Here is a 13,866-nt window from a genome sequence, read left to right as displayed (position 1 = left end):
CTGCAACGTACTGTTGTATTTAGGCTGTGCATTTCCTAGATGAGGCAGGAATAGGTCTTTTGATAGATGAACCTTTTGGTGCTCTGATCTCTTGACTTGGCCAGCGGCTGTTGCAGCAATGCACATGTTGAATACTACTATTTCATTTAACACGCTCTCAGCAGCATTGCAAAAAGCAACTGGCAGGCCCATCAGAAAATTCTGATAATTTGGCCTTCTTCAAACTGCACCTTTTCAAAACATCACAGTATTCAGTCCAAACATTGACTTTTTTCCCAGGATGAGTAAAACATCTTTCCAGTAAAATCTGGCAGAAGGAAAATAAAACTAATAAAAGAGAAGTACTTTGAAAGCACAAAGATTTCTTTTATTTATCTTTGAAAGAACATTTTGTAATATCTCTGATTTTCATTTAATTCAAAGTACCTTTGTATTTACTACTCCAGCAGTTGATAATTCTAGTACTGATTCCTAGTATTGATTATTCCATCACAAAATGTCAAACATGGAAATAAATTTTGGAAATAAATCATTGTGAACTATAGAATATCAAGGTATCAGAAGACCACTTTGTGCATGCATGCAAGAGAAAGCCAAAGCCCTTGGAAAAAAAAAAATTAAATCAGATTTGAATACTTTTGTGAGGGAAAAAAGCAACTAAAAACCAAAACCAAAACAAAACCCCTCAAAAAACAAACAACAACAACACCAATAACCAAAAATAAAACCCCACCAAAAAACCCCCACAACCCTGCAAAAAAACCCCGCAAAAAACTAAAAAAAAAAAAAAAAAACAAAACAACAAAACCAAGACAAAAAACAGACTTTGAGCTCTCTTCCACACCCATGCTCAAACTTTGCCCAGACTAGTTCTGAGGAAAGATATGAATAAATCAAAATTTGGAATGGATTGCAAGTGTTTCTGGTATAGACAACACCTTAAGAGTTTATTTTGAAGGTACTTTATTCTGTGCTCTTGTCAATGACAGTACTAGTCCTTTTGGTACTCAAAGGTATTCCAGCAAGCGTCCATTTACTGGTTTCATGAAACTAATTTTCGGATTGTGTACGTCTGGTGCAAGTGTGAGGCTGGGCTCTGTTTGAATCTGATGACTTTGTGCTAGTTCCCAGGATTTCCCACCCAAGCCAAGTTCTCTGAACTTTTGTCCTGTTGGCTGATGGCTGCTTGAGCTCTGCCCACTCTCTGGTCTGGGGCAGCAAGCAGCAGAGAAGAGCTGTGGCACACTCAGCACCCCGGTGGGTTGCCCAGCCGAGCAGAGGGGTGAGTGGGATGGAGCCAGCAGCTGCACATGGAGCGATGAGGAGGGAGGGAAAAGGGCACAGCAGCCTGCATTCTCCAGAAATTTGGTATCTGGGGCTGAGTTGATGCATTCACGTGCTATCTGGGTGGAGAACAACTATGAATATTCTTCAGTCCTATAGCTGCTGTTTCGGGCAAGATAATTGTGTAGCAACAGGGTGAATAACATAAAGAAGTTTTCCGGTGATTGCTGCCCAGCAATGTCTTTCCATCTCAACAGAGAACAAAATTTAGGTCAAGATCTCATTTTTAGTGTTTTAGTTGCCGTTGGCCTCTGTATGAGATAGGGCAAGCCAGCTGTGCGAAGGCACTTCTGAGCAGAGACAGAAAGAGCTGCTGTGCCAGGCCTGGGTGGGAAGCTGCAGCGCTGCTGTATCCCGCCAGCATTCCCACTGCAGCCAGGGCTGCCGAGGGGCCCCAGGGCTCCCCTTGCACAGCCTGCTCATCCACACTTGACACACTGCACATTCAGCCACCTGGAAATCGGGGCTCTCGATGTCCCTCTTGCTACAGGCTACCGCTTTTTTATTATTCTGAACATCTATTTGCGTTTTTAACATTGTCAAAACGATGTAGGGAAAATCAACATGATGGTACCTGCTGTTTGTCTCTCCAAAAGGAATAACTGCTCTTAATAGAAGGGTTAGGAAAAAAGAAAGGAAAGGAAGAATGACATTACCAAACTTTTCATGACACAATTGTGATAAAATTGTGTTGTATCTTTTTTTCTGAACTCCTTCTGAGGCTGTTTTTTGGAATTCCTAGACTTCTTTTTTCCTGTCAAACCAATCCAGGCTGCTGCTTTTAATGCGTAGTAACGATAACAGCAGTGATGTTTGTTAGGTTTTTAACAAAAAACAAACACCTCTGTCTGAGTTAACACCAGTTTTTGGACTGAAGTAGTGTTTCTGCTCAGAAGTGAATCCCCTGACTGTCTGCAGGTAACACATGTTGGCAGAGCAGCCATCACACAAACTCAGTTCCTCTTAGAAAAAAATAAACTGGAAGTTTTGCCCCTTCTGGGCACCAAACAGGAGCCAATTCCTAGACTAGGCACAGACGAAGAGTCACAGTTTCTGCCTCTCTTTTTTCTGCCAGAAAGAGCACGTTCCTGTTTTAGGCACTACATCTTGGGCAGAAGGGAGGCAGAACAACTTTACAGTCACAGCTGATGTAGTTCAGTCAAAAAATTACTTAAATTCCTAAATTCAGCAGTGCTCACCTGGAAAGTACACTCTCTGCTACATGGCCAAGCTGAATGAAGAGCTCACACTGAGGACTTTATTAGGCACAAATTTACACAAATGCATACATGAGAAACACATTTATTGCTATTAATTTTCATTTGTTCCTGAGCAGGACTGAGAGTAGGGGTGAGAATGAAGGGACTAATTGAAAAATATTGTGCGAATATACAGAAAGACATGATTCACATCACACATCTTGTGTTCCTACTAATTGCTTGGGCAGCACAAACAACCTAAGTGAGTAATACAATCAAAATTCTGTCAAAGAATTACTGCTCACATTGGCAATTTAAAAACCCCCACCTTTTCCTTCCAAAAGTATGTTTGTCATTAAAGGGACAGTGTGTTCATGAGCTGAATTAATGTTTTTATTAGCAGCAGCATTACCAGTATCAGTTGTAATTAGAATACTCTCTTTAACTCATACAAATATTTCTAAATTTCTCATAATGTAATTCACCCTAATTTAATTTCTTGCTACAATTCTTAATGATTTCTACTGATTCAAAGTGACGTGGGCTTTCACATTCAGGTAGGACAGAGGAGCAAAAAATCCATAATGTATACATACCCTAAGTAAAGTACTGTACTGACAGAGTTCTATTTCTCTTCTATTTACACAGTTCATTTAAAATATATATATAAAATACCCTTTATCTGGTGTCCATTAATTAGGGGAAGAGAAGTGAAAAGGATTGCATATCAGTGCAAATAATTCCTAATCTATACAAAGAGTGTAATGATTACCATCCTTGTCCTTTGCACATTTCTGAACTGAAAAAATAGTAAATGCAGTGATTCTGACTGGAAATTATTTCCTCTCTTCTTCCATTGAGTTGGAGGTGATTTGCAGGTGCTTACCCCGAGAAAGGGAGGTTGAGGTGAGGACAGGGCTTGGCTAGCCCTTCTCCTTTAGCAAAACCCAGCAGTGTAAAGGTCTTCCTTCTGAGATGCATTCACCTTGCCTTTAGTAAATCAGTGTTCTCCACTTTGAACTTCTGCCTGTTTTTCTTTATAAGTGGGAAGCGATAGCAACTTAAAAGAGGTCAAAAGTCACACTTCATGGGGAAATGAAACAAGATAAACACAAAATAGCATTAAATCCTACTGACCAGCGTAGCGAATGCACTGGTATATTCTGCAGTATTCAAAATACTGCTAAAATTTCATTTCAATACGCTGAGAAACACAAGTTAAACAAAATGCTGGTTACTTCCAGACAGGAAATTGTCTCAGTTTCTTGGAGCCGGCCTTGGTTAATATGGGATGAGACTCCAAGTCTGATCTTTGTCCTTGCTCTAGAAATCAGTAATCCAGCTGATTACTGATAATGGCAATTTGCTTATAAATAAGGTGGTAGTTACCCCTTTTGAAAGATTAAATCATGTGCCCTAGTGAACTGTGGTTCACCTGAGTGATGCCAGTCTGGGAATGGGGTTAGGCTTTAACCTCTCCGGGCTCCCTGAGTGCACAGGGAGAGCAGTGACACCTCAGTGCTGCAGGCAGGCAGCCCCCGTGGTGGGACCCCCGGGAGCCCCTGCCCTCGGCTGTCACCTTGTTTGGCCTCAGGAGCCCCGGGGCAGACGAGCAGTGCCTCTCTCCTCCGGGGATGTGTGGTCAGTGTGAGGTGATGCTGTTCCTGCACCCAGGGGGAGAGTGGGGGTTCCCTGTGCCCAGCACAGTGGCCCAGGCTCCCAGCAGCCAGCTGCAGGTTGCCCCCACAGGCTCCCCCGCCAGCAGGCCGCTTAGTCTGAATATTTATTTTATATAAAGGAATAAGCTGGCAAACCCTCTTCAATATGCTGGCAGACGTACAAAGTTCTGCTTCTGCTGTTAAGCTGCAGTCCCTTGTACACTTTCGTATTTTAAAGCTTTCTACCTTCCTATAACACATTGACAGAGAGCAATACAAACACTTTTATCGCCCCCTGAGCGGCACGGGGACGGGGCACAGGGCGGAGTCACCCCCGCTCCGTGGGGCGAGGAGCAGGCTCGAGCGGCTGGAGCCCTCGGGAATGCGGCAATGAATCACGGCCCGGGCCGCCCCCCGCCCCGCGGCAGCCGGCAGGGGGCGCCCTTGCCCCGCGCTGCGCCGGCCGGGAGCGCCCCGACGGGGCGGGCGCAGCGCGGCGGGACCCCCGCCCGCCGTGTGGGGTGGGAGGGGGAGTGCCGGCCTCGGGGGTTCCCGAGGAGTCCCACACCTCTGACCCCATCCCGGGGCGGGAGAAGACGGGGGGCGCGCTAAAAATGGGGGGAGGGGACAGCAAACCCCGTCGGGCTGTGTCGCCCACCCCCCGTTTTCGGCGAAGTGCTCGGTTGAGGGAGCTGCGCGTCGCGTCGTCGCGCTCCCCCATTAGCCCTTCCTGCCGCGCGTCACAAAACTGCGAGCGGTGACGCAACACCGTCCGTGACCCCCCTGTGTCCCCCAGCGCTGCATCCTTCCGCGCAACCCGCTGTCCGCACCGCGCTGGCGTGCGCGGGCTGCGCCCTGGGGCGGTGGCGGCCCCGGGTGCTGCTGCGTGCATCGGGTGTGTGCGCTTAGCGTGTTTTAATCAGTATGTATATGTTTTAAATAGTATCTGTCTCGAAATAGTATCGACGTACCTATAGTATCTATGTATTTTAAATAATAACTATATGTTCGTGTACGTACGTAACAGGTGAAAAACAAGCAGATGTATTCATAGTTACTGAAAAGAAAATGCAAATAAAATATATGGGTATGTTTATATAATATTCTTGTCTTCGACGTCATTTTTACGGCTCCGCGGTTACCCAAGTTGTACTCTCTAAGCAGGATACTCCTCTGGAAGGCACCGGTTCCTCCATGGTCTTCGAGATGTCTTTTTCCTCCCGTCGCCGGCGAGGAGGGCGGGCGGGCACGGGGGAAGGGGCCGGGCCGGGGCCGGGCAGGCACGGCGTGATGCCGCTGCGCTGCCGCAGGCGGCTCTGGAAATCTCGGTCAGGAGCCGAGCAGCGCAAACCACACGGCCCGGGATCCTCGGCATCTGCTTGGAGAGGGGCTCTTGCCAAATTCTGTCGCTCTGGTATGAAGTTTGGCTGAGCCTGGGATGACCGGGAATGGCGGGGGGCGGGGGGGTACTGGGGGCGGGAGGGGTGTAAAAAGGCAGAGGAAAAAAATACCGGTAATGAATGGCAGCGCGTAGCTGGGTGCCCCTGGGCGCGCATCGAGGCACGGCAGGAGCGGGAGGGGCCGCGCCCCGCTCGGGGCAGGGAGCGCTGCTGCACTTGTTGCCTCCCCGGAGCCGTGCGGGGGAGGCTGCGCTGCGCTGCGCGGCTCTCCCAGCCCGGGGCGGTGCGGGACGGCCGCGCTGGGCGCTGCGGAGGGGCGGGCGGGAGGGCGGCCCGCGGGTGCGCGGGGTGTGGGCGGGCCGGGGGCACCGCCGAGGCCGGCCATGCAGATAGAGGGGGCGGGACGCGGGCGCCGTGACTCGGAGCCCCGGAAGCGCGGAGAAACCCCGTATAAAAACTACTGGGGACCTTTCCCGGCCAGAACTACGAAAGCTCCGGAGACGGCGGCAGCCTGCGGCGGCAGCGAGCGGGGCGGCCTCTTGGGCGGTGCGGGGCGGCCTCTCCGTCGGCGCGGGGCGGCCTCTGCCCCGGCGGGAGCGCGGAGAGCGGCGCAAGCAGCGGCGCTGCAGGTCGGGCACCTTCCCTTACCGTGCAGCACCACCTGGCTCCGGGGGGCTTTTTCTCCCCCCACCCCCCATTTTAATTATTATTTTTTCATCTGATCAGTAGGTGTATCACCCCGCTTCCCCGCTGAAAGGGACGGCTGCAGGGGAGCGGAGCTCGGGCGCCGGGTGCACGCAGCTGCTGACCGCTGGCTTTTCCTCCTCTTTTGCCAGGCGCGGAGAGAGAGAGGCCCCGGGGGGCCGGCGGGGAGCCGGAGCGGTGCCTGGATCCAGCCCGGGGAGGCGGCGGCCGCTCACCATGGCAGACGATGAGAAGGCCGGCGGGAGTTCCGCGGACGGCGGCGAGAGCGCGCACTGCAATGTGCTGAGCTGGGAGCAAGTGCAGCGTCTGGACCGCATCCTCAGCGAAACCATCCCCATCCACGGCCGCGGTAACTTCCCCACGCTGGCCATGCAGCCTCGGCAGATCGTCAAGGTGGTGCGGAGCCGGCTGGAAGAGAAGGGCATCGGTCTGCGGGACGTGCGGCTGAACGGCTCGGCCGCCAGCCACGTCCTCCACCAGGACAGCGGCCTGGGCTACAAGGACTTGGACCTCATCTTCTGCGCCGACCTCAAAGGAGAAGCCGAGTTTCAGACTGTGAAGGACGTGGTCTTGGACTGCCTCTTGGATTTCTTACCCGAGGGGGTGAATAAGGAGAAGATCACGCCTCTCACACTCAAGGTAAACCTGACCTCTGCCCAGACGCCCGGAGCGGGCAGGTGCGAGCGCCTGCCTGCGGGGAGTGGGCACCTTCCCCCGGGGATGGAGTGGTGCGCTCAGGGACGCACGTCCCCCCCACACCTCCGCGACCCACGGGAGCCCCGAGCGATTTACTCACCCCACGCTTAAAACCGAGGAGGAGTTTACAGCGAAGCGCCCTGACCGGGGCTCTTCAGGATTAATTAGCTTTTTCTCCCTCCCGGTTGATTTGCTGGGAGCGTTGTTTCACCTGGGGCGTGTGCCAGGCGCTGCACACCTCTCTCTCCCAGCCCAGCCCGGCTCGGCGGCAGCTCGGTGTGCCGGCCCCGGTTCCCGGGTGCACGGGGAGCGTAGATGGATTTAACATCTGCAAGAAAGAAACCCCTTCTGCAAGGCATGCTTCCAGCTGTGCTAAGTGCCCCAGTGGGGAGGCATATTCCCTCCTCTAGAAGACACTTCGTTTGAGTTGATGAGGCTGAATCCAAATCCTTCCAGATTTTTAGAGGGATTTATTTTTTTTAATATGGGACTGATTTATGGAACCTGCACTGGTAGGATTGGGGGGAATGAACATTTACTAACTTGTTCTTTGGGAAGTAGAGAGATAAGTGAAAACCAATAAATAAGATTTCTTTTTAAATTGTAGTAGTGGCCTTCTGCATATGGGTGCAGGCATATTTGGCAGATGTGCTATGGACTTAGTCTGTAGATGTATTTAGAAGTGACTGAACGAAGGATTGTTGCTGTATGCTTCCCTTGCACGACACAGTCCCAGCAGAACACCCTCCCCTGTCATACCCTTGCAGTGACAGCATTTTGAGCTCTCACATGAAGCACTTACTCTGTGGTTTGTATCTGCAGGCTCCATGAAATCTTTTATGAAATGCAAATGTGGGGGGGGGGGGGGGGCTTGGGAGGGGTGAGCAGATGCAGCGAAGGAGAAATTTATTGGATCTTTGTCTTGATTTGCTCATTTTGTCTTTCTGATTACAGGAGGCTTATGTGCAGAAAATGGTAAAAGTATGCAATGATTCAGATCGATGGAGTCTTATCTCCCTGTCCAACAACAGTGGCAAAAATGTGGAGCTGAAATTTGTGGACTCTCTGAGGCGGCAGTTTGAATTCAGTGTCGATTCCTTTCAAATCAAGCTGGACTCCCTGCTGCTTTTTTATGAGTGCTCAGAGAATCCGATGACAGAAACTTTTCACCCAACTATCATTGGCGAGAGCGTTTATGGGGATTTCCAGGAAGCCTTTGATCACCTCTGCAACAAGATAATTGCCACCAGAAACCCAGAAGAAATCAGAGGAGGTGGTCTTCTGAAGTACTGCAACCTTTTGGTAAGGGGCTTTAGGGCAGCCTCTGAATCTGAGATTAAATCCCTGCAGAGATACATGTGTTCGAGGTTTTTCATTGACTTCTCAGACATTGGCGAACAGCAGAGAAAGCTGGAGTCCTACTTGCAGAACCACTTTGTGGGATTAGAAGACCGCAAGTATGACTATCTCATGACCCTTCACGGTGTGGTGAATGAGAGCACAGTGTGCCTGATGGGACATGAGAGGAGACAGACTCTGAATCTGATCACCATGCTGGCCATCCGGGTCCTAGCCGAGCAAAATATCATCCCCAACGTGGCCAATGTCACCTGCTATTACCAGCCAGCCCCATACGTAGCAGATGCCAACTTCAGCAATTACTATATTGCCCAGGTTCAGACGGTGTTCCCTTGCCAGCAGCACACATACTCTACTTGGCTGCCCTGTAATTAAGAACTGAAATTAGTAGACCCCGTGGAGAGAACTTTTTCTAAGATGTAGGAAGGGGCGACGGGTCCCTCTGAAATGGGGTGTTTTGTGCAATGATGATCTGCTCTAGTTTTCGAGCTTGGGACAAGCTTGTGATTCTTCTAATAATTAATGGGAGCATGATCAAGAAAGAACCCCAAAATAATTGGATCCTACCCCAGAGCACAAGAGGCCTGTCATTAAAAGCAACCAGCTTCCCCTGAAATAAGTGAGGGAGGAATGCTTGATGACAATATGGGTTGGCAATATCTGCTCCCATAGCTTTGGCATAGAGAAGGTGGGAAAGCCTTATTTTCTTTTATTTTTATTCTTACTCTAGAATGGGATCTGCAAAAGGGAGAATATGAAAGAAACAAAACAAAAAAAAATCAACAAAAGAAAAAAACTTCACAAAAAACAGTTCTATATATATTCAGGAGTTAAAAGTTAGAGGCATAAAGCAGAGATAAGCTGAATAAAGTTGTATATTGGAATTACTGCATTTGGGGCTTGCAGCAAGTGCCGTCTATGGATTGACCATGTAGAATGTATAGCTTGCTTGACTAGAATGCTTTACCAGAAACAGCTTGCTCCAAATGAACAGTAGTGGATTGGTACAGTTACAGAAACAGAAACACGTACGATGACAAAGTCCATTATTTCCAGCTGTGTGCATGCCTCACATTTTAAAAATGTGAGAATGCTGGAAAACCAGCTGTGGCAAGAAGTATATACTTAAGGACCAAAGATTTCACAAAAAAGTTATCCAAGCAAAGAAGATACAGTAGAGTATATATATATATATATATATATATATATAAATATATATATATGTAAAAGGAGATGTTCCTATATTTGTACACACCAATAGTAATCAAAAGTGCCTGATGCCTTCATAAAATTTGAAGTGAGAAAAAAAAATATAGTTTTGTGGTTTAACCATGCATTTTGTTTTATCAGGGACACAAGGATAAAAAAAAGCAAACCAACCCATAAGCTTGTGAATAAGTGGTGGAGGAAATGCCCTATTTTTTTTTTTTCTTGGCAAATACCTGTATAGAGTTAATGTTTTGTCGGTGTGCTATTATCCTAGGTACGTGTGTGTATGTGTGTATATATGTTTGTGTGTGTATATATGTACATGTTATTGGTGTATATCTATATATATACACACACAATATATATTAATGTGGTCTAGGAAAATGTAGCAATTAAGGAATGTTTAAATAAAGTACTACTTGTTTTCCAGTTTGCAACAGGATGTCATAGGACAGTGGGCACTTTGCAGTGAAATTTTAACCCACACCTGAGAAATTTGGAGTAAATGAACCAGTCAGGATTAAGGTGGGATTCAGATAATGTCTTTGGTTGCAAGAACAAGGATTACAGTAATTCAGTGGGTTGCTTGTGAGCCATAATAATTCCACAGATGGAGAAACATATGACTAGCTGATTTTTTTAACTGTTTTGTACTGTAATGCCATTTTGACATTTAACCCACTAATGTTGTGACTGCATACCTCCATGATGTGTAATTTCAGTGGAACGTGGATCAAAGATAGGTTTATTTAAACCCCCTGACAGCTAAAGAATATTGTATTAGTTGGTAATTTGAACACTAATTGTTAATATTTAAAGGAGTATTTTTAATAGAATGCATTATGCATTCCAGGACCACTAGAATTTAGCAAATGTGAAATGAACCCTTTTTAAGAGTGTTGCACGATTGCTGAAAATTATATTTTATATATATATTATATATATATATATATATATATTTTTATGCAAATATTAAACATCTTTGATCTGGTTGTCACACTGCATTTACAATTTTAGTACTGTACTTTATTTAAATGGAATCACTTTACATTGGAACAATAGCTATTCACTTTCATTTCCTCTCCCGAAAGACCAGCAGGGGGGAAAAAAACCAACCTCCTCCGCTGCTGTTTTCACTTCAGAGCCATCTCTGAAGGTGTTAAATTCTTTGTTGTGCTTTGAAAACCTAATGACTAAGTGACACTTGACTCTGATAGTTTGCTTTTTCTTTCTGAGGGGGGAGGAAAAAAAAAAGGGAATTCAGGCTTTTGAAGGAAATCTGTCTGTGCCCTGCCTGGTCACAGGCACGGTCTGGCGTTGGAGTCAGGGGCAGAGAGAGGGGAGAGGACTCGTGTCCTGGCAGTGTATTTTCCCTATGGAGCGAGTAAGGTACATCTATTTTTGTCGTGCTTTGTACTTTTCACTCTGCAGGCACTTTAATAGGAACCCGATTTGTTTACTGAAGCACCTTCCCTGCGAGTCCTTCAGAAAACTTAAAAGCTGGTCCGTTGCCATTGCTAGCACTGACGCGCAGACCTTGTCCCCACCTTCCCTTCCTTTGGTGCTGGCTTCTGGTCCCAGGGAGGTTCCCAGCCTCCAGCCCCTGGAGGCTCCGGGCTGGGTGCTCCTGGCTCCCCGTGCCTCCTGCTCCTGGCTTGCTAGCGGAAGCAAGGGCAGGGCTGGGGAAATAGGATCAGCTGGTAATGTGGTATGTCTTCTCTCCCACAACTATTTGTGGCAAATAAATGACTCATCCTCTCTTTAAAAGGGTTTGAGAATCTATAGCGGTGCCACAACCACAGAATGCTGATAATACATGATGCAGTGCTGTTTTTCCTTTGAAGGACCCTTTAATTTTGACGTTGCTTGAAAGAAAGTTTTGAATTACTTCCTCTCAGCTAGAATCTAATTGTGGGTTGGGTCTTTTTTTTGATTGACAGCAGCTAGTTACCTTGTAGTGCATACAGCAGGGCTCTGAGCTAAACTGCACCTTTTGGCATTTGCATTTTGATACATATATAATATGTTTTTATATATATTATATAGGTATTCCAGATCTGTTTTGCATATGTTAATGATGTAGTGGTGGAACTGGTGGAGCTTTGTTTTATTTGTGACTGGTGGCTTAAAATGTGCCTGGTGTTAGAGGTGGGAAGAAGGCATGAGTTCAGGCCAAGAGTAAAATAAGAACCCCTTTTCAAAGCTGGTTTATTTCTGTGGTTTGCACACCTTTCCCTCCATAAAGTGACTTCTTTTTAACTGTTTTTTCCCCTCCTCTTCAGCACACTGGTACTTTTAAAGTTAATAACCGTGTTCTTGCTTTGTAGACTTGATCTGTCCCATCCAATCAGCCGTAAGGTTAGAGCTTGTGCTACAGAAGACAGTGCCCCTTTTAAAGAGCTGAACTGATTAAAGACATTGACCTGATTACATTAAAACTGTTTGTGCCACCGCTGAATTTCCTGCTAAGCTTGGTTAAATGTAATGATCGTGAAACAACCAAGAGCTTTTAAATGGGATTTTTCTTGTTTTTTGTTTTTCTTAGACGTAGCTGTCCTCTCAATCGCAAGAACATTTCTCCTAAAAATAGAAGGGCAATTAGAAGACCAAAAAGATGATATTTTTCTAGTTTCTCGTATTGCACTTAAAATATTTTTTATCTTGCACAAAGGCCTTCACACAAATCCTCTAAACAGCTCTTACTAAATGCTTGGTTTGCATCACATCAGAAGCTCCTACCGGTTCAAAAAAGGCGCTTTTTTTAATTGAGAAAATGAAGTGTGTTAGATAAAACTGCACAGGAAAGGAAAAATTGTATTTGCATATTCAGCTCCTATTTGAATATATTCTTTTGTATGGTTTTCTTTATGCAGGGAATTTCCCTTGCAAGAAAGAAAATCAGTGTACTGTTTTGCTGTTGTAATAGTGGTTTGCTAACAAAATAAATAGTAAAAAAAAAATGGCCTGCAAATTTCAAGACATCTTGGCTAAAGGCACTGCAGGCTCCTGCAGTCTGTAGGAGTCTGTGCAGATTTGCTTTCCCTCAAATTTCCTTACAACTGTTGCCTTCTGCAAGGCATCCTGTTGCAGCAAACTGCTCCTTGGATTGCTCTTTTGGAACATTTTGACTATAGGCTTGGTCACAGACAGAAAAAGAGCTGATGGAAAACAGACTCTAGAGGGAACAGATTGTGAATTTTGTTTACAGCATCCAATATTTGGATTTTTTTGTAAATAAAAAGAAGTTATTTTTTTCTATTGATTTGTGTCTGCTGTCTTCCATGTCTGAAATAGCTCTGGCCTGCTCCTACTGAATACCAAGTTCGCTTTCATTAAAAGAGGACAAGGGCAGCACTTTTCTGAGAAGAGTAGCGTTCGGCTGCTTTCCGATTGGAGCACAGAACATTTTGAAAAGCCCTGCCTCGTGCCAGCTGGGTTTGGCTGGCTCTACTCAGCTGCAGAGGAACCTCCCCATCCGCTGCCAAAAATACGCACTCCAGCACCGGTTGGGCCGTGCAAATGGTCTGAAACACGAAAAGGAAAAGCGCCATGGCAGCCCCACGCCCTCGCTGCCCTGCAGGGTCACGGGACCGGGCATTTGTGATGTGGCTGTGATCAGGGCACCACAAACCACCGTGCTGGCAGGGGTGTGGGGTCCTGGTGTCCTTGGGCTGTGTTTGGTAGGGGCTGATGTCTCCACCTTGCCATTCTGCTGGGTCCGGGGGGCAATGGTGTGCTGCTGCCCGGGTGTAAAGGTGGTGCCAGCTGTGTGGTGGCGTGCTGCAGGTCCCTGAAGCTTGGGGTGCTGCTGGGGAGAAGGGATGCACATGCCTGATGGATTCAGCTGCTGAATCGGGCCGCTTCTTCCTGCAGATTCAATGTTTACTCTTCTTCCCTGCCCTACAATGCTGCCCTTGTCAGCAGAGGTATTTTCTGTTTTCTATGTTTACAGGAGAGATGCCTCAGTAATGAAGGCTAATTTCCTCAAAAAGCACTTCAAGGGGATATAAAATATTAATTTGCAATGCTCGTGGCAATACTTTTTCAGCCATGGTGCCTCAGACTGACCCAAATTTGAAAAATATTGGCTAAGAGTCTGCAGTATGTAGCTCTTACTAGGCTCATTCATATACTGTGCTGGTCTTGGAAGTCTCAAACTGGCTCAGTGGGAGTGTGAATATGCTTATTATAATGATGAGTGAACCTGTATTCCTCTGCAAAAAAAACAAAACAACCAAACAAGTCAGTGGTGGGATTGCTCCTTTTTCCAGGCATAGAAGCAGCCCCCTTGCTGAA

General features: G+C 46.8%; 1 protein-coding gene across 1 annotated transcript; it reads left to right on the top strand.

Annotated features, from left to right (window-relative positions):
- The first annotated feature begins 6,102 nt into the window (after positions 1-6,102).
- TENT5A (terminal nucleotidyltransferase 5A) lies at positions 6,103-12,832 on the top strand. Its single transcript, XM_084202691.1, has 3 exons — positions 6,103-6,230; positions 6,438-6,945; positions 7,957-12,832. The coding sequence occupies exons 2-3, from the start codon at positions 6,523-6,525 to the stop codon at positions 8,734-8,736; spliced, it is 1,203 nt and encodes a 400-aa protein (XP_084058817.1). The 5' UTR covers positions 6,103-6,230; positions 6,438-6,522; the 3' UTR covers positions 8,737-12,832.
- Positions 12,833-13,866: the final 1,034 nt, after the last annotated feature.

Source organism: Fringilla coelebs, assembly GCF_963513975.1.
Source record: "Fringilla coelebs genome assembly, chromosome: 3".
Taxonomy (NCBI): domain Eukaryota; kingdom Metazoa; phylum Chordata; class Aves; order Passeriformes; family Fringillidae; genus Fringilla; species Fringilla coelebs.
Note: the sequence above shows the minus strand (reverse complement) of the source record. Positions and strands in the feature narration are given on the sequence as shown.

Bases quoted from the DNA above. Each gene is read 5' to 3' on its own strand.
- TENT5A (XM_084202691.1), top strand. From the start codon at position 6,523: ATGGCAGACGATGAGAAGGCCGGCGGGAGTTCCGCGGACGGCGGCGAG. The intron at 6,946-7,956 runs GTAAACCTGACC...TTCTGATTACAG, and splicing joins TCACGCCTCTCACACTCAAG to GAGGCTTATGTGCAGAAAAT.